This window comes from Malus sylvestris, chromosome 6, assembly GCF_916048215.2.
Source record: "Malus sylvestris chromosome 6, drMalSylv7.2, whole genome shotgun sequence".
Taxonomy (NCBI): Eukaryota; Viridiplantae; Streptophyta; class Magnoliopsida; order Rosales; family Rosaceae; genus Malus; species Malus sylvestris.
The window spans coordinates 12436866-12459865 of NC_062265.1; the positions used below are offsets into that span (position 1 = coordinate 12436866).

The 23000-nt window shown below is 37.9% G+C and overlaps 1 protein-coding gene across 1 annotated transcript; it reads left to right on the plus strand.

Moving 5' to 3' along the window:
• Nucleotides 1-8607: 8607 nt before the first annotated feature.
• On the plus strand, nt 8608-11009 carry LOC126625451 (uncharacterized; the record flags this gene model as incomplete). Its single annotated transcript, XM_050294542.1, has 2 exons — nt 8608-9968; nt 10290-11009. Coding segments are annotated over exons 1-2 (1989 nt in total), but the record flags the coding sequence as incomplete, so codon positions are not given.
• Between the last annotated feature and the right edge of the window lie 11991 nt (nt 11010-23000).

Below are 23000 nucleotides of genomic sequence, written 5' to 3' on the forward strand. Positions count from 1 at the left end.
CTTTTGTTGAAGCTTGTATGTTGAAGCTTTGTGAGTGGAGCATATAGGTTGAGGTAGTGTTCCCTTAATTTCCCGAGTGAGGAAAAACTTCTCGGTTGGAGACTTGGAAAATCCAAGTCACTGAGTGGGATCGGCTATATGAATCTTAGAACGCCATTGTGTTCTGTCCTGTGTCATGTCCTCTGTTAGATCCAAGTACTCTAAGTCTTTTCTTAGGGTCTCTTCCAAAGTTTTCCTAGGTCTTCCTCTGCCCCTTCGGCCCTGAACCTCTGTCCCATAGTCGCATCTTCTAATCGGAGCGTCAGTAGGCCTTCTTTGCACAGAAAATAACCTAAATTACCAAAATAAAAAAAAATTAACTAAGTAAATGCAAAGAAATAAGATAACAAAGTCGTATAAATATGCTCCCATCAAATTCCCCCACACTTAACTTTTGCTAGCCCCCAAGCAAACCAAGGAAAACAAAACAAAACCTAAACCTTCCAGCAATTCCCTCAGGGATTTCCAATGAAACATGACATGTTAAAAAATCACTACTCACATTGATTTTAGCCATCCTTACTCTTGAGCTTATACTTAACCGCAGTAACCACTCACTATCTCTCATTTAATCAATTAAAACAACATTTGAAAGTAGTAACATGCCTTAGTGATGTGAAAATTACTTGACACACAAATTAAACCCTATTGTTGACAATTGTAGCAAAGATGTAAGTAGGGATCGTTGTAGACCGGGGATTAACTAGGGCTACTAATCTACACAAATATAACTCAAAAATACCAAACTAGACTTAGAGACACTAAACTAGACTCAAAACACAAAACTAACACTTAAGATTTAAAACTGACTCAAACTACTCAAAACAGCAAAAATAAGTTAAAAAACTCAAAACAGACTCTAGGGACTATTTGGACGAATTTAAGACTAGTAAGACTCAAAACAGTAAATTGGACAGATTTAAACAATTTTCTAACTAATCTAAGACACTTAATTAGAAGGGAGATTGATTTGGACGAAAATTAACTAAATTAAACAGATTGCAAAACAAAGTAAATTAGGTGATTTGAATGGTGAAAATTTAGCTGGAGGATCCTTCTCCACACATGACATATGCATATAAACCAATTTCCAGTATTGGTCCCTTAAACTATGAATGACAACACCCCAAGTTAACTGTGACAGCACAAATTAACCATCAAATTTTCCTTAAATCATTGAATTGGACGGGATACGCATCACAACCAAATTATCCTTATCAAGTTCCCTAACTATGAAAAGCATGAGAAAGAGACATATCAAAGGTCATTAAGTTCCTTGAAAACCATAAGCATTGACGAGGCATTTGTAACTATGAAAAGCATGATACTCCTGCCAAGGATTTACTTAACACAATCATGACTAGTGACTTCCACTACTTGTGAATATAAGTTCATAACGATTAGGTGAAACTCCCTTATACTCTAGCATCAAGTTTATGCATGCAAACTAAGTATGCATCCTCTACCAACATACATAAACAAGTTTTAATAACTCAAATAAGAAAATCACATTCAAGACTCAAGAAACAATAATTGGATGTAATCAATTCATATAAAGCATATAATCATGGCTTCGAATTCACCTCTAACTAAAAATAAATTAGTTCCTCATGTTCGCAATTAAATAAAGATAACTTAAATTAGACATTGAAAATAAAAGATAGAAAACACCTAAGAGCATTCCAACAATCCAACGTCTTGAATGGCAAGCAAGGCTCCAGGTGGCTCCTTCTTCTCCTTCCTTGCATAGCTGCAGCACAATAGGAAGGATTTGTGGTGGATGGTGTGGTGATCTGATGGTAGAGGGTGGTGGTTTGAATTGTGCCAGAAAATATGTATTTATAGGCTAGGGTTTTGCGCAAAGTAGTGGAAGAGAAGGATTATACAATCCTAGAGGAATAGGACTAGGAAATTCAGCACAAAGCTTTTAGAAAGGGATAAATTCGTCAGATTTCTAGGGGGAAAAAAGATCAGGTTATTTGCATTGTTTCAGGGCTTCTAGAATCAGATATTAGGTATTCTAATGTGATAAAGAGTCCCCCTTGCAGCTGGAATTAAGGTAGGATAGGATTAGGATAGGATAAGATAAGATAAGGTTAGTTTGGATGAGATAAGGTTGGATAAGGTTTTGGATAAGATAAGGCAGTCTGGATAATATCTCCTTCTTTTGAGCTGATTCCTTATCTTCAATGTCTTGAATTAAGTTCTTCAACTCTTTAGCACATTCCTAACCTCTCTTGAACTTCAAATTCGTCCATTCCTTATGCTCCATATGTAATGTATCCATTCCAGCCAAAAACTATTCTAAAATGCTCCAAAATGCACTTTCTTGCCAATTTTGTCATTTGGACCTACAAACACACGAAAAATAGCTTAAAACACTATAATAAGTAGAAACTAGCTATGAAAATGCAAGAAAACAAGCTAACTAAGTCGCATAAATATGCTCCTATCACTTAGAGAATTCACTCAATTCCTCACCGGATATACTCTCTATTTTCACACAAATTTTCTGACTACACTCCCTAAACTAAGTAAGTATATGTCATAAGATTGATGTAAACATGTAGACTAGCACTCACATATGTTATAACGAAGAAGGCACTTTCTGAATTTTATTAATACAAACATATATATGATCTTATGAACGGAATGACACTACTTAGAAACAAGAACCAGGGATTCCATATGCTCGTACCAATTTCAAACTCCACATATTGAAACACATAACAATCAACATAGAAGTCCAAGGGTTGTAATGGGGCTAAGCTATTGGCTAACAAAGAAAGGTTAAGAATAAACAAAGGTTCTTAAAGTGATAGTAAGCAAAGTAATGAAATCAACAATTAGAATTCAACTTTTGATTACAGCACCCAACTTTAAACACAAAGGGAAGATTCGTACAACTTTAGGGTCAAATTCACATTTTTGGACCCTTCTTCAACAACCAACACTTATGAACTCATTCTCACTTCTTTTCAACTTTTTTTCTTCCTTTCTCAACTTTTTTTTTTCTTATTTTTTCAATGTTTTTCTTCTTCTTTTTATTTCTTTTATTTTTCTTTGAAACATACGCACTACTTCACTGGATTCAAAAGAACAAATTCTTCCCCCACACTTGTTTTTCCGCAAATCGTAAATCAAAAGGATTTCCCAACAAGTCATGCTTCACTATTCTTTAAGAACAAGGTTATGGATATTCCTATACTAGGCTAGGTAGGGATAATGCAGGCTAACAAACAAAATAGGCTAAATAAGGCTCAAAAGGGTTAAACCTACAAAACATATGCAAGGGATAAGGCTTTTTATCTCTGGTGATAACTAAACAACTTCATCTTGTTATTTGTTATGCAATCAATTTTATGCTTTGAATGAAACAGGCATGAGTTATAGTATTTGGAACTAAAATGATGAAAAAGCATTCTAAGTAGCAACCAAGCAAAGAAATAATGAGATCACGCAACGACTTTAGAAAGCAAGAATATCACAGAAGCAACAAAAATGACTCTTTCTGGTATTTTCTAAAAAAAATTTCAATTTTTTTTTCAAAATTTCATTTTTATGACACACAATAAAACACTTTAAAATAGTGAATAACATCATTAGTAGTGATAGGTAGTGAAATTCGAAAATAAGTCATGAAAAGCAATCTATTTACCCCTCCCCCCCCCCCCACACTTAAACCAAACATTGTCCTCAATGTTTCAATAATAATCTTAATCAAGAAAGCAATAAAAGATAACTAGCAAACAAGACAATCATGGAAAAGTAAAAACAATAAGGAAAAGGGTAAAAGAAAGCAAATATGGTTGTAGGAGACGGAAATTCCAATGTCTCTTTGTTTGAATACATGGGTTGCCTCATAAGAAGCGCTTCCTTTAACGTCGTCCAGCCGGACAATACCCCATTTAATCCTCATTAGGACCAACGGCATGGAGTTGATCTTTGAATGGAAGGTGATACTTGAAATGATCCGGTAATGATTTAAATTCTTGTGTGGGTGCCTGAATCATTAAAATCAACAACATCTTAGTAGAAAACGAAATTGAAATTTGAGAAGGTGGCTTACCTGTGTGCTGCGACAAGAACTCAAGGACAAACACTACTTCAAAAATTTCAGGAATGTTGCTCTTGGCCAGATTTGGTGTGAAGGCAGTGACTTGTCCCGTGTCATAAAATCCTCCTTTGGGGATGGTTGTCTCAAGTACATCATCTTTGATGAATTCTAGATATTCCCTAGCCACTTCTTTCTCTTGAATCTTTGAAAAGGTTTTGCAGATGTCATTCTTTCTCTTTTCTTTCTTGGATTGCAAAAACCTGCAAGGAAAAGGTACATTTGGTGGAATGGGGTTAGAAAGACTTGAATTTGGAACAACTTTACTTGCATTGGGTAGTGGTGGAGCTAGGGTGGCTGCGACACTAGGATTAGAGATGCTTGGGGGTTGCGGTAAGGCTTTTTCTAAACTTGTCGTTGCTGAGTCTTCCTTTTCTTCGAACAACAACTCCTTGTCCACTTCTAGGCTATGTTTGGACGTTTTCATATCACCTGCAACCTCCATACCACTTTTCAAAGTGATAGCTTCAGCTATTTCAAAGTCTCTCATTGAATTGACAATAGTTGAGCTGGAGAGTTTGAATTTTTCCTTGAATTTATCCCATGAAATCTACGATCTGTCCAAGTTGATTTTTCAATTCGACCGTCTCTTTAGCTTGGCTTTCCAGATCCTAAGTCAAAGAAGCACAAGAAGTATTTAGTGTTTGAAGAATTTTAACATGATCTAGGGACATACTTGAATTTGGTTGGAATTGTTGTTGAGGAGATTGTGGTGGCTGCATAGGTCTTGAATAGAACTCCTCAGATTGCTGCCAATATCCTTCTTGTTGAACTTGTTAAGGTTCCTTCCACATAAAATTTGAATGATCTCTCCCACTTGGATTAGAAGTGCTGGAAAACAAGTCGTTCCTTGATTGATTATGGCCCTGATAACCCCAAGCATTGACATTATCCCAACCTCCATTCTCAATTAATTGAGGACATTGATTAGTTTGATCTCCCAACCTCCATTCCCAAGCATTAACATTATCCCAAACATTGTCCTCAATGTTTATCCCAAACATTGTCCTCAATGTTTCAAACATAGACTCACACATAAGCAACCAAACAACACAACTAACAAACATGACAAACATGGCAAAGTAAAAGCAAGAAAGATTAGAGTTTAGGAATGCAAATCTGGTTATGGAGCTCGAATTCCTTCAATCCCTCGTTTGAACACATAGGTTGCCTCCCAAGAAACGCTTGCTTTAACATCTTCCAGCCGAACGATACTTCCTTTTAAGTTCCATTGTAGTCCACGGCATGAAGGGGTACATCCTCCACGACATGCTCCTCACAATTCTCGTTCATTGGATCTCTGAATGGCAAGGGGTAGTGATCCTTCCTGATTGTGGCGTTGAGCTTCCTAAAGTCAATGTAAAGTGTCCCACCACCTTGAATTCGATTGGGGACCTGCACCAAAGAAGGTAACAACTTATTAGTTGAAATGGGAATTGAAATCGAACTAGATGGCTCACCAATATGTTGCAATGAAGTGGCAGCACTGTCAACAGATTTTTCAATGGTGCTCTTAGCCAAATTGTGCATTTTGAGGTTAGTGGCATGTTCTTTGTGCTCCACTCTAATTCCCTCATCTTTGGTGGTTCGAAATCCATCCTGCTTAATTGGTGCTGAATTTTCCTGGCCTACATCTTTTATTACATCAACGGCAAAACAAGAACGAACATCATTAGAATTCTCAAAAGATTCAGGAATTTTAAAGTAAATCATATCGCCCCCAAACGCCATTGTTAATGCTCCCTTGGCCACATCAATCTTTGTTTGAGCTGTTTTCATGAAAGGTCGTCCAAGTAAGATTGACGATGGTGGAGAATGGGCTGAATCCTCCATGTCAAGCACATAGAATCTACAGGAAAAATCAAGTGGTCTACCTGCACCAAAGCATCTTCCAAAACTCCTTTCGAGTAGGTGTTGGATCAATTGGCTAATTGAATAATAACACCATCATTTTTAAACTCTCCTAGATTCATAGATGCATAAACAAAATATGGCATGACATTCATTGATGCACCTAAATCTAGCATGGCATGATCAAACCTCGTGTTGCCAATTACACAAGGGATAGTGAAACTACCTGGATCTTTGCATTTAGTTGGCAACTTTCTTTGCAACATTGTAGAGACATTCTCACTCACATGTACCACCTTTTTCTCCCGAATCCGTTTCCTTGTTGTACAAAGCTTCTTCAAAAACTTAGCGTACTTCGGGATTTGCTTTATAGCATCAAGAAGGGGAATATTGACTTGTACTTTTTTGAATGTTTCAAGGATGTCTTTTTCACCTTCTGATAGGAGCATATTTATGCACCTTAGTTAGCTAGTTCTTATGCATTTTCGTTATGTTTTCTTAGTTAAAGTAGTCTTTTGAGCTACTTTCATGTGTTTTCAGGTTCAAAGGGCATATGACATAAAAGATGGCAAAATGGAGCATTTTAGAGCAAAAGTGAGCTTGGATTGAAAAGTACATGCTTGGAACAAGGAATGGACGAGTTTGAAGGTCGAGGGAGCTTAAGAAATGAAGAAATGAAAGTAAAGAACAAAGAAGTCGGAATTGGCAACTAAAGTTTCTAAAGTTGGAAGTTTCTATTCTTGGAGGTTTCCATTTTCGAGAGTTTCTATTCTTGGCTTTGGGCTTTTGGATGACCCATCTTTGCCTCTTGGACCTATGCCGCACCTAACCCTAACCCTAGCCCACTTAATCAGCCGCACCTAGGCCTTGTTCACATGAAAAAAATCTGATTACTTCCCCTAAGCCCATGCCGCACCTAATGTTCTAGAAACCCTAGTTTTTGGTGGATTTCCTAACCCTAGCCGCACCTAAACCCTAGCCCATTTGTCTAACCTGATTTCTTTAGGGTTTGGCTGCCTATATATATGTGTTTTACCTCCCTTGGCCGAAGAACACCCTCTCCATATTCAGAAATTCGTCCAAAACCCTATTTCCCACCTTGCCGCAGCCTTCCATCCCCAAACTCCCAACTTTCTGCCCAAATTCAACCTTGCCGCACCATCCTCTTCCCCAAACCATTCCTACATCCTTCCATAACCATTCATCCACCTTGTGCAGCCACTAAAGGAGGAGAAAGAAGGAGTGCCGTGCAGTCCAAAGGAAGAAGACACCTTGCACATGCAATCTGCCATTAGTGGAGTGTTTGGAGTTCTTTCTTTCTTTGTTTCTGTTTTCATGTTTAATTTAAATTGTTGTTCAATTATGTTAGACATGTGGAACTAATTTCTTTTTAGTTAGAGGTGAATTTGAAGCCATGGACATATGTTTTATATGATTTGATTTCTTCCAATTATGATTTCAGAAATTGTGAATGTGATTTACTTATCTATTTGATTGATAACTTGTTTATGTATGTGGGTTGAGGGTCGACACTTAATTTGCATGCTTAAACTTGATGCTAGGGTATAAGGGAATTTCACCTAATCGTTATTAACTTATATTCATAAGTAGTGAAAGTCGCTAGTCACGATTGTGTTAAGTAAATCCTAGGTAAGAGTAACATGCGTATCCCATAGGTATGAATGCCTCGTCAATGCTTATGATGTCCATTGAACTTAATGATCTTTGATATGTGTCTCTATCATGCGTATTCCATAGTTAGGGTCCTTGATAAGAATAATTTGGTTGTAATGCGTATTCCATTCAATTCAATGAATCTAGGGAAATCTGAGAATTAATTGGTGCAATCTAGTTAATTTGGGGCATTGTCATTCATGATTTGTTGAAAGAGTAATTGGAGATTGAGTTGTATGCATATGTTCATGTGTGGATAAGGAACCCTCTAACTAGCTTCTCACCATTCTATTTAATCACAATCTGTTTTGCTTTACATTTGTTTTTAAAGTTTGAGTTTTAAAGTTTTAATTTCGTCAAAATCATTCCCCCATCTATTTTAAAGTGTTAGATTAGTTAGAAATCCATTTAGTTGTGTTTCTAAGTGTTTTGAGTCAAGTCATAGTCCAAATTCGTCCAAAGTAGTGTAGGTGTTCAAAACTGCCCAGAAAGTGGTTTTTAGGCAGTTTTGAGCCTTCTAGTTGCTGTTTTGAGTTTTTAGTTTGTTTAGGTGTTTTAAACCCTACTTTTGCATTAATTGAGTCTAGTTTAGTGTTCTACATTATATTTTTATGTTCTTGAGTCAGTTTTACATTGATTAGCATCCCTAGTTAATCCCCGGTTAGAACGATCCCTATTTGCTCATATACTACAATTGTCATCCATAGGGTTTAATTTGTGTGTCAAGTTAATTTTCACATCAAATTTTGGCGCCGTTGCCGGGGAGTAGCAAAATTGCTAATCCCTTGTGTTTTTGCCGTGTGTTTTAGTATAATTTACTTAGTTTTCTGATTTTGTTTTGTTTTCTTGGTTTAGGTACTAGTGCATGACGCGGAGTTCTCAAACTGTGCATGCACACATATTGGATTTCAACGACGATTTTGAACGTGATTTGAGAAGAAAGAGGAGGCATCCCGAACCTAGTGAACCTAGTTCAAGTTCAGAGGCCGAATCTGAGTTTGAAGAAGAGGAAGAAGAAGTTATGGCCGCGGACAATCGGACCATTAAAGAGCTTTCGGCCTCGGGGTTGACCAATGCCGCACCATTATGCATTCAATACCCCGCGGCTGCCCAAGGCAAGACCGACGAATTTGAGTTGAAGTCAAGCTTGTTGCACCACATTCCGAAATACCATGGGCTTTCCATGGAAGATCCCAACAAGCATCTCAAGGAGTTCGAGGTTGTTTGTTCGAGCATGACACCCATCAATGTTGACGGGAGTATTCTGATGATGAAGGCTTTTCCATTCTCACTTTTGGAAAAGGCGAAAGATTGGCTTTACGAGTTAGCACCCGGAACGGTTACATCTTGGGATAGTATGAAAAGAGCGTTCTTGGAGAAGTTTTTCCCAACTTCAAGAGTCATTCTCTTGAGGAAACGGATTAGTGGCATCCAACAAAACCCAGGTGAATCGTTTCCTTCTTATTATGAACGTTTTAAATCACTTGTTGCTTCTTGTCCACAGCATCAAATGAAGGAGGAGCTACTCATTCAATACTTCTACGAAGGACTCCTTCCCATGGAACGCCAAATGCTTGATGCCTCGGCGGGAGGAGCGTTGGTGGATAAGACTCCGGGGGCTGCAAAAGTTCTAATTGCCAACCGAGCACATAATGCACAACAATACGAAGGTGTTGGACAAAGGGACCCCCCACGGCCACAAGTGAATGAGGTAAGTTCTATGCCCGAGATTCAATCCCAATTAGCTAACCTTACTTCTATTGTTTCTCAGTTGGCCGAGGGAATGAAGATTCATGGACCAAGTGTGTGTGGCGTGTGCTCGATGCAAGGACATGCCAACGATCAATGCCCTCAATTGATTGAGAATGGGGGTTGGGAATCTGCCAATGCCGTGGGTTTTGGGAACCAAAATCAACCACGCCATGATCCATACTCTAATTCCTACAATCCGGGGTGGAGGGACCATCCGAATTTCAAATGGCGGGATCCTCAACAACCCCAACAACAAGGAGGATTTAGGCAGCAACCACCGGGCTTTTATACAAAGCCATTCGTCCCCAATCAAAACCAAGTGCAAACCGCCCCACCAACCTCAGGTACGTCTTTGGATAATGATCAAGTTGTTAAGTTACTTACTACTTTGACGCAGGAAGTACAAACTCAAAATAAGGAGAGACAAATCCAAGACAAACGGGTGGACAACTTGGAGAAGCAAATGGGTCAAATTGCAGAGTTTATGGGGCAAATTAGAGAACAAGGCAGATTGCCTAGTTCAACCGTTGTGAACCCGAAGGGAGGATTTGAAACCGCTAAGGCCATCATGTTAAGAAGTGGTAAACAGGTTGGAGCGGACTCAAATACATCCAAATCAAGTCAAGACGAGGAGGACAAGTTGATGCAAGAGGAGGCACAAAGAGCAAAACCCACGGCCAAGGATGACCAAACCTTGCCGCCACCACCTAGTCCTCCTAAATCGTCCTCAACCACCAAGGTAAGTCCAAATTTGACTTTTTCTAGTTCTATTCCACTGAACGTGCCCTTTCCTGGCAGGTTTAGGCAATCAAAGAAGGAAGAGGCCGAGAAGGACATTCTAGAGACTTTTCGGAAAGTTCAAGTCAATATCCCGCTCCTTGATGCGATTAAGCAAGTCCCGAGGTATGCTAAGTTCTTAAAAGAACTTTGTACAACAAGGAGAAGGATTTCGAACAAAGAGGTGGTCCAGGTAAGTGAAAACGTCTCTGCTGTGTTACAAAGGAAATTACCCCCTAAATGCAAAGATCCGGGTAGTTTTACAATTCCGTGCGTTATTGGTAATACTAAGTTTGAACAATGCATGTTAGACTTAGGGGCTTCGATTAATGTTATGCCATACTCGATTTATGCATCTATGAACTTAGGTGAGCTTAAAAATGATGGTGTGATAATTCAATTAGCCGATCGTTCTAATGCATATCCAAAGGGTGTTTTGGAAGATGTTTTGGTGCAGGTTGGTAACTTGATTTTTCCAGCGGATTTCTACGTGCTTGACATGGAGGATTCACCCCATTCCACCCCATTGCCGATTCTATTAGGGAGGCCCTTCATGAAAACAGCCCGCACCAAGATAGATGTGTTTAAAGGAACTTTAACGATGGAATTTGATGGGGAAGTCATTGATTTTAATCTTTCTGAAAGTATTAAATTTCCTAAGGACGATCATTCTTGCTTTTCTATTGATATAATTGATGATTTGGCGCAGGATTTCCTCGATTGTTTGGAGAGGGATACACTTGAAACGACAATTGCACAAGGAATTGGGCACAAAGATGGTGTTGCCGTGCCTAGAAGTGAGGATGAGGCCGAGATAGTGGCTGCCCTTGAGTCACTCCCTCAACACCATGCGTTGAAGTATTTGTTCACCAAGAAGGAGGCCAAACCACGACTTATTCGTTGGATGCTTCTTCTCCAAGAGTTCGATATCGAAATCCGGGACAAGAAGGGAAGTGAAAACGTGGTGGCTGACCACTTGAGCCGTATGGTGCATGAGGAGGATGCCGTACCTATCATGGAGACATTCCCAGATGAGCAACTGATGTCCGTCAAGGTAAGTGAACCGTGGTATGCTGATTTGGTGAATTATTTGGTGTCTAAACATGTTCCTAGTGAATTACTTAAACACCAAGGTGATAAATTGAAGAAAGAGGCACGGTTTTATGTGTGGGATGACCCGTATTTATGGAAATATTGCCCTGACCAAGTTATACGTAGGTGTGTGCACGATTCTGAGTTTAATGCTATTCTAACATTTTGTCACACTTATGCTTGTGGGGGACACTTTGGCACTAATAGAACAGCACTTAAGGTATTAGAATGTGGTTTCTATTGGCCTACCATCTTTAGGGATGCTAGAACATTTTGCATGTCTTGTGATAGATGCCAAAGAACGGGCAATATAGGTCCTAAACAACAAATGCCGCAAACCCCCATTTTTAGTGTTGAAATATTTGATGTTTGGGGTATTGATTTTATGGGTCCCTTTCCTTCGTCACATGGATTTCTTTATATATTACTTGCTGTGGATTATGTGTCGAAGTGGGTGGAAGCAAAAGCCACCCGAACTAATGATTCTCGAGTGGTTGCAGATTTTGTGAAAACTAACATTTTTGCAAGGTTCGGAATGCCACGCGTGCTCATCAGTGATGGAGGTTCCCATTTTTGTAATCGAACCATCGAGGCGTTGCTCAAGAAATACAATGTCACGCATAAGGTGGCCACACCTTATCATCCTCAAACGAGCGGGCAAGCCGAGGTTTCGAATAGGGAAATCAAGCAAATTATTGAGAAGACCGTGGGGCCTACGAGGAAGGATTGGAGTTTTCGCTTAAACGATGCATTGTGGGCGTATCGCACTGCCTACAAAACCCCCATTGGGATGTCACCTTTTCGGCTCATCTATGGGAAGCCATGCCATCTTCCCGTCGAGTTAGAGCATCGTGCACACTGGGCCGTCAAAACGTTTAACATGGACCTTGATGCCGCAGGTTTACATAGGAAGCTCCAATTGTGTGAGCTTGAGGAAATCCGAAATGAAGCATATGAGAATGCCCGGATTTACAAGGAGAAAACGAAGGCATTCCATGACAAGATGATTCGTGCCAAGACGTTCTCTATTGGGCAGAAAGTGTTGTTGTTCAATTCTCGCCTTCGGTTGTTTCCGGGTAAGTTGCGTTCCAAATGGGTTGGTCCTTTTATTGTCACTAATGTTTTCCCTCATGGTGCAGTGCAAATCAAGAGTTCAAGGACGCAACAAGAATTCAAAGTGAATGGGCATCGATTGAAGCCCTATTACGAGATGTTTGAGGAGCATGTCGTGGAGGAGGTACCCCTCCATGCCGTGGCACATAGTCAAGCTTAAACGGAGGTACCGTCCGGCTGGAAGACGTTAAAGCAAGCGCTTCTTGGGAGGCAACCCATGCATTCGACAAAGGAAGACCTAGAGAGCACTCCAATTCCAGATTTGCGTTCTTAAACCCTTCTCTTTGTTGTTTATTTCGTTTCTGCCATGTTCGGTTGTTAGTGTTTGTTTGTTTGTTTATGTGTTTTTGTGTGAGTCTATGCTTAAAACATTGAGGACAATGTTTGGTTTAAGTGTGGGGGGGTAACCAAAGTGTTTTGATGCAAATTCGTAGGGTTTTCTCACTCATAATTTCCAATGTGTTTTGATTCAAAAGTCCGAAAATCCCATAAAAATTTGAAAATTTGTTTTAAAAAACCCAAAAAGAGTCGTTTTTAAGTTGTTTTTGTGTGTTTGTTTGTGTCTTAGGGTACCTTCCAACACAATGATGAGGATTCGGTTTTTAATTGCATGACTGTTAAAGAGAGTTATAAACATGGATGAAAGTTTGATTTACTCTTGGTTTATGCTTAGTTGTGGTTATAACTTATGAATTCACATGTAATCAAAAAGGAAAAAAATCAGTTTTTGTGACATGCTTGAAGGAAGAAACTCAAACTAAAGCTACAACCCTGAGAGACTTGAGCCTAAAACTTTATTTGGAGAGTTAAAATCTGTGCATTCTTGTTTTCTAAAGTCGTTGCATGATCTCACTATTCTTTGCTTGGTTATTACTTAGAAGGCGTTTCATCACTTTAGTTCCAAATGCTAGAACTCATGCCAATTTCATTCAAAACATTTCATTGAATTGCATAACACGTATTCAAGATAAAGTTGTTTAGTAGTTACCACCATAGCCAAAAAGCCTTCATTCCATACATTTGTTTTTGTAGGTTTAAACCCGTTGAGCCTTGTTTAGCCTATATTGTTTGTTAACCCACATTATCTTTACCTAGCCTAGATTAGGACCATCCATACCCTTGTTCTTGAAGCATAGTAAGCATGACTTAAAATGAATTCCTTTTGATTGAGGGTGTGTAGAAAACAAGTGTGGGGGAAGGATTTTTGATAGGTGGATGTGCCAAAGTCTATTTTGAGGCACGAGAAAAAAAAGAAGAAAGAAAAAAAAGAAAAATGTTGAGAAAAGTGTGAAAAAGAGTTCTTAAGTGTTGTTTGTTGAAGGAAGGGTCCAAAACAGTGAATTCGGCCCTAATTGTTGTTGAATCTTCCCTTTGTGTTTAAAAGTTAATTTCTGCATGCTAATGGGAATTCTGAGTACGATTTCATTGTTTTGCTTACTATTGCTTAAAGAACGTTTGTTTTCCCTATCCTTTCGTTGTTAGCCAACTCCCCTAGCCCCGTTACAACCCTTGACTTTAATCTTGAGTGTTATGTGTTTCAATGTGTGGAGTTTGGGATTGGTATGAGCATATGGTGTCACTGGTTCTCGCGTCTAAGTAGTAGCATTCCTTTCATGAGATCATATACATGCTTATTAAACTCAGAAAAAGCTTTCCTTGTTATAACATATGTGAGCATTCGTTTTCATATTTACATCAATCTTCTCACATATAACTAGTATAGGGTGTGTAGTTAGAAAATCTGTGTGAAAATTGAGTGCATATCTAGTGAGGAATTGAGCAAATTCTCTAAGGCATGTTACTACATTCAAAATCATGTTTTACTTGGTTAAATGCGAATTATTACGTGGTAACTATAATTAAGTATGTGCTTAAGTGTAAAGATGGCTAAAATCTGTGGGAATGATGATTTTTAATATGTCATGTGCATTGGAAATCCCTGAGGCAAACGTTGGAAGGTTTAGGTTGTTTTTGTTTGTTTTGTTTCGTTTTGTTTTTCTTTTGTTTCTTTGTTTTGCTCGAGGACTAGCAAAAGCTAAGTGTGGGGGAATTTGATAGGAGCATATTTATGCACCTTAGTTAGCTAGTTCTTATGCATTTTCGTTATGTTTTCTTAGTTAAAGTAGTCTTTTGAGCTACTTTCATGTGTTTTCAGGTTCAAAGGGCATATGACATAAAAGATGGCAAAATGGAGCATTTTAGAGCAAAAGTGAGCTTGGATTGAAAAGTACATGCTTGGAACAAGGAATGGACGAGTTTGAAGGTCGAGGGAGCTTAAGAAATGAAGAAATGAAAGTAAAGAACAAAGAAGTCGGAATTGGCAACTAAAGTTTCTAAAGTTGGAAGTTTCTATTCTTGGAGGTTTCCATTTTCGAGAGTTTCTATTCTTGGCTTTGGGCTTTTGGATGACCCATCTTTGCCTTTTGGACCTATGCCGCACCTAACCCTAACCCTAGCCCACTTAATCAGCCGCACCTAGGCCTTGTTCACATGAAAAAAATCTGATTACTTCCCCTAAGCCCATGCCGCACCTAATGTTCTAGAAACCCTAGTTTTTGGTGGATTTCCTAACCCTAGCCGCACCTAAACCCTAGCCCATTTGTCTAACCTGATTTCTTTAGGGTTTGGCTGCCTATATATATGTGTTTTACCTCCCTTGGCCGAAGAACACCCTCTCCATATTCAGAAATTCGTCCAAAACCCTATTTCCCACCTTGCCGCAGCCTTCCATCCCCAAACTCCCAACTTTCTGCCCAAATTCAACCTTGCCGCACCATCCTCTTCCCCAAACCATTCCTACATCCTTCCATAACCATTCATCCACCTTGTGCAGCCACTAAAGGAGGAGAAAGAAGGAGTGCCGTGCAGTCCAAAGGAAGAAGACACCTTGCACATGCAATCTGCCATTAGTGGAGTGTTTGGAGTTCTTTCTTTCTTTGTTTCTGTTTTCATGTTTAATTTAAATTGTTGTTCAATTATGTTAGACATGTGGAACTAATTTCTTTTTAGTTAGAGGTGAATTTGAAGCCATGGACATATGTTTTATATGATTTGATTTCTTCCAATTATGATTTCAGAAATTGTGAATGTGATTTACTTATCTATTTGATTGATAACTTGTTTATGTATGTGGGTTGAGGGTCGACACTTAATTTGCATGCTTAAACTTGATGCTAGGGTATAAGGGAATTTCACCTAATCGTTATTAACTTATATTCATAAGTAGTGAAAGTCGCTAGTCACGATTGTGTTAAGTAAATCCTAGGTAAGAGTAACATGCGTATCCCATAGGTATGAATGCCTCGTCAATGCTTATGATGTCCATTGAACTTAATGATCTTTGATATGTGTCTCTATCATGCGTATTCCATAGTTAGGGTCCTTGATAAGAATAATTTGGTTGTAATGCGTATTCCATTCAATTCAATGAATCTAGGGAAATCTGAGAATTAATTGGTGCAATCTAGTTAATTTGGGGCATTGTCATTCATGATTTGTTGAAAGAGTAATTGGAGATTGAGTTGTATGCATATGTTCATGTGTGGATAAGGAACCCTCTAACTAGCTTCTCACCATTCTATTTAATCACAATCTGTTTTGCTTTACATTTGTTTTTAAAGTTTGAGTTTTAAAGTTTTAATTTCGTCAAAATCATTCCCCCATCTATTTTAAAGTGTTAGATTAGTTAGAAATCCATTTAGTTGTGTTTCTAAGTGTTTTGAGTCAAGTCATAGTCCAAATTCGTCCAAAGTAGTGTAGGTGCTCAAAACTGCCCAGAAAGTGGTTTTTAGGCAGTTTTGAGCCTTCTAGTTGCTGTTTTGAGTTTTTAGTTTGTTTAGGTGTTTTAAACCCTACTTTTGCATTAATTGAGTCTAGTTTAGTGTTCTACATTATATTTTTATGTTCTTGAGTCAGTTTTACATTGATTAGCATCCCTAGTTAATCCCCGGTTAGAACGATCCCTATTTGCTCATATACTACAATTGTCATCCATAGGGTTTAATTTGTGTGTCAAGTTAATTTTCACATCACCTTCTTCCTACTGTGTTTGCATGAATCTGCTAGGGAAATGTGCATTTGGTGGAATGGGTTAGAATTAATAGAACTAGAACCTTTATTACCTGTGGTGGACAGATTGGATGGATTAGGAAGTGTATGAGTGCATGACAAGGTTGTTTCCTTCCTTGTCATGGGTGTGTATCAGACATCCTCCTCTTGTTGTAGCTTGTCGTCCTCCGTTTAGGCAAATTTTGATGGTTGAGGGTCCGTTCCAACTTCTTTTCCACTTCTCAACGTAATGGTCGTGACGAATTCAAATCCTCCCCTTGGATTCACAACGGTTGAATTGGAGAGTTCACTTTGTTCTTGAATTTGCCCCATGAATTATGTGATCTCTCCAAGTTGATTTTTTAATTCGCTCATCTCCTTAGCATGGTTTTGTAAACCCTGTGTCAAAAAAGTTAGTACATCAAGAATTTTATCATTATCCATGGACATACTTGATGTCGATTAGAATTGTTGCGGGGTAGGCTGTGGTGGCTGCATAGGTGTTGTAAAGAACTCCTCATATGGCTGCCAATATCCTTCGTGTTGAACTTGTTGAGATTCCTACCACATAGAGTTTGAATGATCACTCCAATCTGAATTGTACATGTTGGAAAACAAATTGTTCCCTGATTGATTATGATCTTGATAACCCTAAGTATTGATATTCTCCCAACCTCTTTTGTGGAAGTTGATTTGCTTGATATTCTTGCCTATAAGATGCACCAAATGTAAGGACACCTTACCTTGTGGTCCTTTCGATATATTGTGTTAACTGAGAAGTAAGATTCGCCATTTGAGCTTGAAGATTAGCAATTGCCATGTCTTACTTCTCTAGTACTTGAAATCAATGAAATAAAACTAAATCAAATATCAAAAGTAAAAGACACGAACAGAAACAAAGGGAGATTAGCAATTTTGCTAATCCCCAGTAACGGCGCCAAAATTTGATGTGAAAATTAACTTAACACACAAATTAAACCCTATTAAGATAGTTGTAGTATTGAAAGTAGGGATCGTTCTAGGCTAGGGATTAACTAGGGCTGCTAATCTACACAAATATGACTCAAAAACACAAAACTAGACTTAAAAACACTTGACTAGACTCAAAGAACTCAAAACAAACTAAAAAGACTCAAAACAACACAAAACAATCAAATAGACTCAAACTAGACACTAGAGACTGAGTTGGACGAAAATTGATTTTAACCTGACTCAAAATACTTAAAAACACTTAAAAACACAAATTGGACAGATTCTAACTAACTTGACTCAACAAAGTAAAGGGGATTGGGTTTTTGACGAATTTAAAGTAAAACTAAACAGAATTAAAGACTCTAAATACTTTGGACGAAATTGGTGAATTAAATGGGTGAATGGCTAGTTAGAGGGTCCTTCTCCACACATGAACATATGGAACATAAATCGATTTCTAGTATTGTTTCTTTAAACCATGAACGACAATGCCCCAAATTAATTGTGAATGCACTAATTAACTCTCAGATTTCCCTAAATTCATTGAATTGAATGGAAAACTCATCGCAACTGATGCGAAAATTAACTTAACACACAAATTAAACCCTCTTGTTGTCAATTGTAGTAAAGAATGTAAGTAGGGATCGTTCTAGGCCAGGGATTATGAGGGATTGCTAAAACACTTGAAACTAACTTAAAAACATAAAATTAAGTTTAAAACACCAAACTAGACTCAAAAGATGCAATACAAACTAAAAAGACTCAAAACTAGTTTAAAAGACTCAAAACAGCTTAAAACAATGAATTAGACTCTAAACTGACTCTAGGGATGGTTTTGGATGAAATTAGGTTCTAACTTGACTCAAGACACTTAAAAACACAAATCAAAACAGATTTCAACTAATAAAACACTTTAAAGTAAAGGGGGATTTGATTTTGACGAATTTGAAAACAAAACAAACAGATTGTAAACTAAAACAGATTTTGGACGAATTTGGGTAAACTATGGATGATGGGCTATCTAGAGGGTTCTTCTCCACACATGACACACTTGCACATAAACCAATTTTCAGTTGTTCTTTCGATAAATCATGAAACTCAACACCCCAGGTTAATTAAGTCCGCTTAAATTAACCTTCAAGTTCTCCTTAAGTTATTGAATTGGATGGGAAAGCGCATACAACAATTCAAGCATTCTTCAAAAGTTCTTTACGTGAACAGAACAATAAAGATAAAATCAAAGATCATTAAGCATTATGAAAACTATAAGTATTGACTAGACATTCGTTACTATGATGAGCATGAAACTCCTGCCAAGAATTTAGTTAACGCGATCGTTTATAAGTGACCTCCACTACTTGTGAATATAAGTTTGTAACTATTACGTGAAACTCCCTTATACTCTAGCATCATATTCATGCATGCAAACTAAGTGTGCACTCTTAATAAATATACACGAATAAGTTATCAATCAAGCAGTTAAACAAATTGAATTCACAACTTATGAAATCATAACTGAAGGTAATCAAATCATATTGCAAGCATGAACATGGTTTCGAATTCGCCCCTAGCTAAGGGGGTTTAGATCCTTATACTTACAAAGCAAAGATAAACAAATTTACACATTGAAAACAAAAGAAAGAAAACACCTAAAAACGTTCCAACAATCCAACTTGAATGGCAAGCACGTCCAAGGGTCCTCCTTCTTCTCTTTGTTGCAGCACAAGGTGTGGTTTGATGGATAAGTGGTAAATTATGGTGGTGGATGGATATAGGTGAGTTATGGTGTGAAGGAAAAATTTTGTCCTAGCTAAGAACAAGTAAGAACATTTGAATACATATGCAAACTATTAACATATTAAAGTAGGCATGCATTAAAAAACAATTCATAAAACCCATGACTTTCAAAGCCTAGTATATGGTGAACCAATAAACTCTCTAACAACATTAAAGAGAGGGAAAGATTTAGAGTTTCTTTACCCTTGAAGCTCATCCTTGATTACACAAGGGATTCACCCAAGTGGAGGGCCTTCAAGTCACCTCCTTGCTCCTTGGATCTTCCTTGTGATTTTCCTCCTTTTAGTGATCCTTTGCTTCTTGGAGGATTTGAGGATTTGTTCTCCAAAACATCAAAAACTTGATGTCTCTAAGTCTCCACACCAAGGATGAAGTGTGAAGATGAAATGGATGACTTAGAGAAGAAAAGATTGCTAGCTAAATCCCCTCTAAGTGGCCGGCCTCTTTAGAGAAAATGAGAGAAAGTGTTTCACCTCATTTCACCAAGAAAAACCCTAATGAGAAATAAAGCTATAAAGTTGATTTTATACTTCATTTCAAGTGAGTGGCAAACTTGTAATTAATCCAAGTTTGCAACCCTCACCCTTAAGGCCGGCCTTACCTTTGTTATTGGGCTAATTGCCCATTTTGTTTTAGTTGTCATACAACTTAAACAAATGGGCCTTGTGGACTAAAAAGCTTTTGAGCCCCGAAGCCCAAAACCAACTTAAAAGCCCAATACGAACCTTTCGTAAAATTAATTAACTAATTAATTAATCTTGACCATTCTCAATTAAACCATTTAATTGCCTATCCATCTCATTTATATTTCTTCACTTTCACCCTTACTCGGTGTACGATCCATTAGGTTCCAATTAGCGAGGCAGTGGGCGATTGTTACTCTTAACGATCGATTGTGAATTGAAACAACATTTCAATTCTCCCTTTGATTAGTGTTTGCTAATCTTCAAGGCTTCCACAAATCATGAGTGACACCTAGCAGCATATCAAGGTTACCCAAGCTAAGTAGAAGTGGTTGGAGAACCTATCCAGTTACAACTACAATGCAATACGGTCCTTCACTAATACAATACTCTTAATCACATTGTTTGAGTGATAGTTTGTTTCATGTCTACTATCCAATGCGATACTTCTCTATATGATTCTGTTGAATATGATTTGGAACAAACTTCCTAAGTCATATTCATATGCTTTGGCCAAAGACTCTCGAATCATATCTTAGAATATTCTCCTTCCACCATGGAAGGTTAGAGATCCCTTGTTGTGCATTCATATGCCTACATGACTAGATAGCTTGATCCTAACAATGCCGCGGACACTCCAATGGAATGCCATTTAACATGATCAAAGATCAAGGACCTAACCATTAGACATCTATGATGCCTCAGGTCAAATGACTACTTTGCATATTGCAACTGTCGAGTTCTTACATGACATGTATGTTTGAACTCTCTTTTGATCGTTGTTCAGTGTACTCGATTACTCTTTCGAGCACCTATGTGTTTGTCTTAGTGTCCAACACTAAATGACTTGAGACTTGTCATACTCGCGCTTGAGTCGACATAACACATACTAACCTTAGCGGATTGTCAATGCCCAATTGGCAATCCTATGGCTAGGAACTTTTTAGGAATGAACATAAGAGAAAGGTCTCGTTAATCTAACTTACTTAAATCACTTATCTCTTAGATCAAATACATTCCTTGGATTCCCTTATTACTTAAACACAAGATACAATAAATAGTGATTAACAATAAGCTTTGCCCTTCATTAAACATATAAAAGTTTAATACAATAAGTATTCCAAAAGCTATTACATCAAATGAGTGGCTTTGTGGGCATACTTCCAACATGGTGAAGGGTGGATGGGTGGATTGTGTTCTCTCTCGTTTTCTTTTCTCTTGTTATGGTGAAGGGTGGATGTATTTATAGGCTAGGGAGAGGACTACCATCTAATTAAAGTGGTAGTGATGAGTGTTGTGGTAATGAGTGGATGTAATGGGTGTGGTGGATGGATGTTTGGTAATGAGTGGATGTAATGGGTGTCATGGATGAATGTTTGGTAATGAGTGGATGTAATGGGTGTGGTGGGTGAGTGTTTGGTAATGAGTGGATGTAATGGGTGTAGTGGATGAGTGTTTGGTAATGAGTGGATGTAATGGGTGTAGTGGATGAGTGTTTGTAGTTGTAGGTCAACACACTTGCACACACACATGCTGATTTCTAGCCTACTAATCTTCAAAAACGTCCATCCTCATGTCTCTATGCTTGCACTATCCAATCTTGGCCCAAAAATGCTCCAAAGTGCTCCAAATGGCACTTTGTTGCCAAGTTTGTTATTTGAACCTACAAACACACGAAAATAGCTTAAAGTACTAAAATAACTAGAATTAAACTAAGTAAATGCCAAGAAACAAGCTCACTAAGTTGCATAAATATGCTCCTATCAAACCAAATTATTCTCATCAAGTTCCCTATATGAACAGCATGATAGAGATACATTCAAAGATCGTTAAGTTCCATGGAAATCATAAGCATTGACAAGGTTATTGTAACTATGAATTGCATGATACTCCAACCAAGAATCTACTTAACACGATTGTGACTAGCAATCTTCACTACTTTTAATTATAAGTTCCTAACGATTAGGTGAAAGTCCCTTACAATTTAGCATCAAATTCAGGCATGTGAATTAAGTGTCGACCCTCAACCAACATACAAGAATAAGTTATCAATCAAACAGATAAGTAAATCACATTCATGTTTTGCGAAACAAAAAATGAAAAGAATTAAGTCATATTAAACATATGTCCATGGCTTTGAATTCACCTCTAACTAGAAAGAAATTAGTTCCCCATGTCTTTGAAAACATAAAACCAAATTAAAACAAACATTGAACTAAAACTAAGGATAGAATACACCTAGAAACGTCCAGCAATCCAAGCTTGAATGGCAGGGCATGACTCCAAGGGTCTCCTCTCCTTCCTTCCTTGCAAATTTGCACACAAGTATATATTTTCTGATGTTTTGGCTCTTGTAAGTGTGGTGCACGAAATTGTGGTGGATGGTGTGGTGATTTGATGGTAGAGGGTGGTGGTTTGAATTGTGGCAAAAAATATTTATTTATAGGGAGAAAAGGCACAGCAAAAAGGGTTAAATTAGGACTCCAAATCATCAAGGAACAAGGACAATTCTCATCAGATTCCAAGGATGAAAAGGAGTAGGAAATTCATCAAATTTCTAGGGGGAAGAAGGATCAGGTGATTTGCATTATTTCAGGGTTTCTAGAATCAAATATTAGGCATTCTAATGTGATAACGAATCCCCCTTGCAGCTGGATTTAAGGCATGATAAGATTGGGATAGGATAAGATAAGATAAGGTTAGTTTAGATAAGGTTAGATAAGGTTTTGGATAATGTTCCTTCTTTTGAGCTGATTCCTTATCTTCTTTGTCTTGGATTTATTTTCTTCATCTTTTCAACACATTCCTAGCCTCTTGAACTTCAAATTCGTCCATCCATCTTGCTCCACTCATAAGTTATCCAATTGATGCCTAAAATTGCTCCAAAATGCTCCAAATTGCACTTTCTTGCCAACTTTGTCATTTGGACCTACAAACACACGAAAATAGCTTAAAACACTATAATAAACACAAACAAACTATGAAAATGCAAGAAAACAAGCTAACTAAGTCGCATAAATATGCTCCTATTAGCTACACATATTCATCATAACTGAAAAGCAATCTAAAATAAACATGGAAACTTAAAA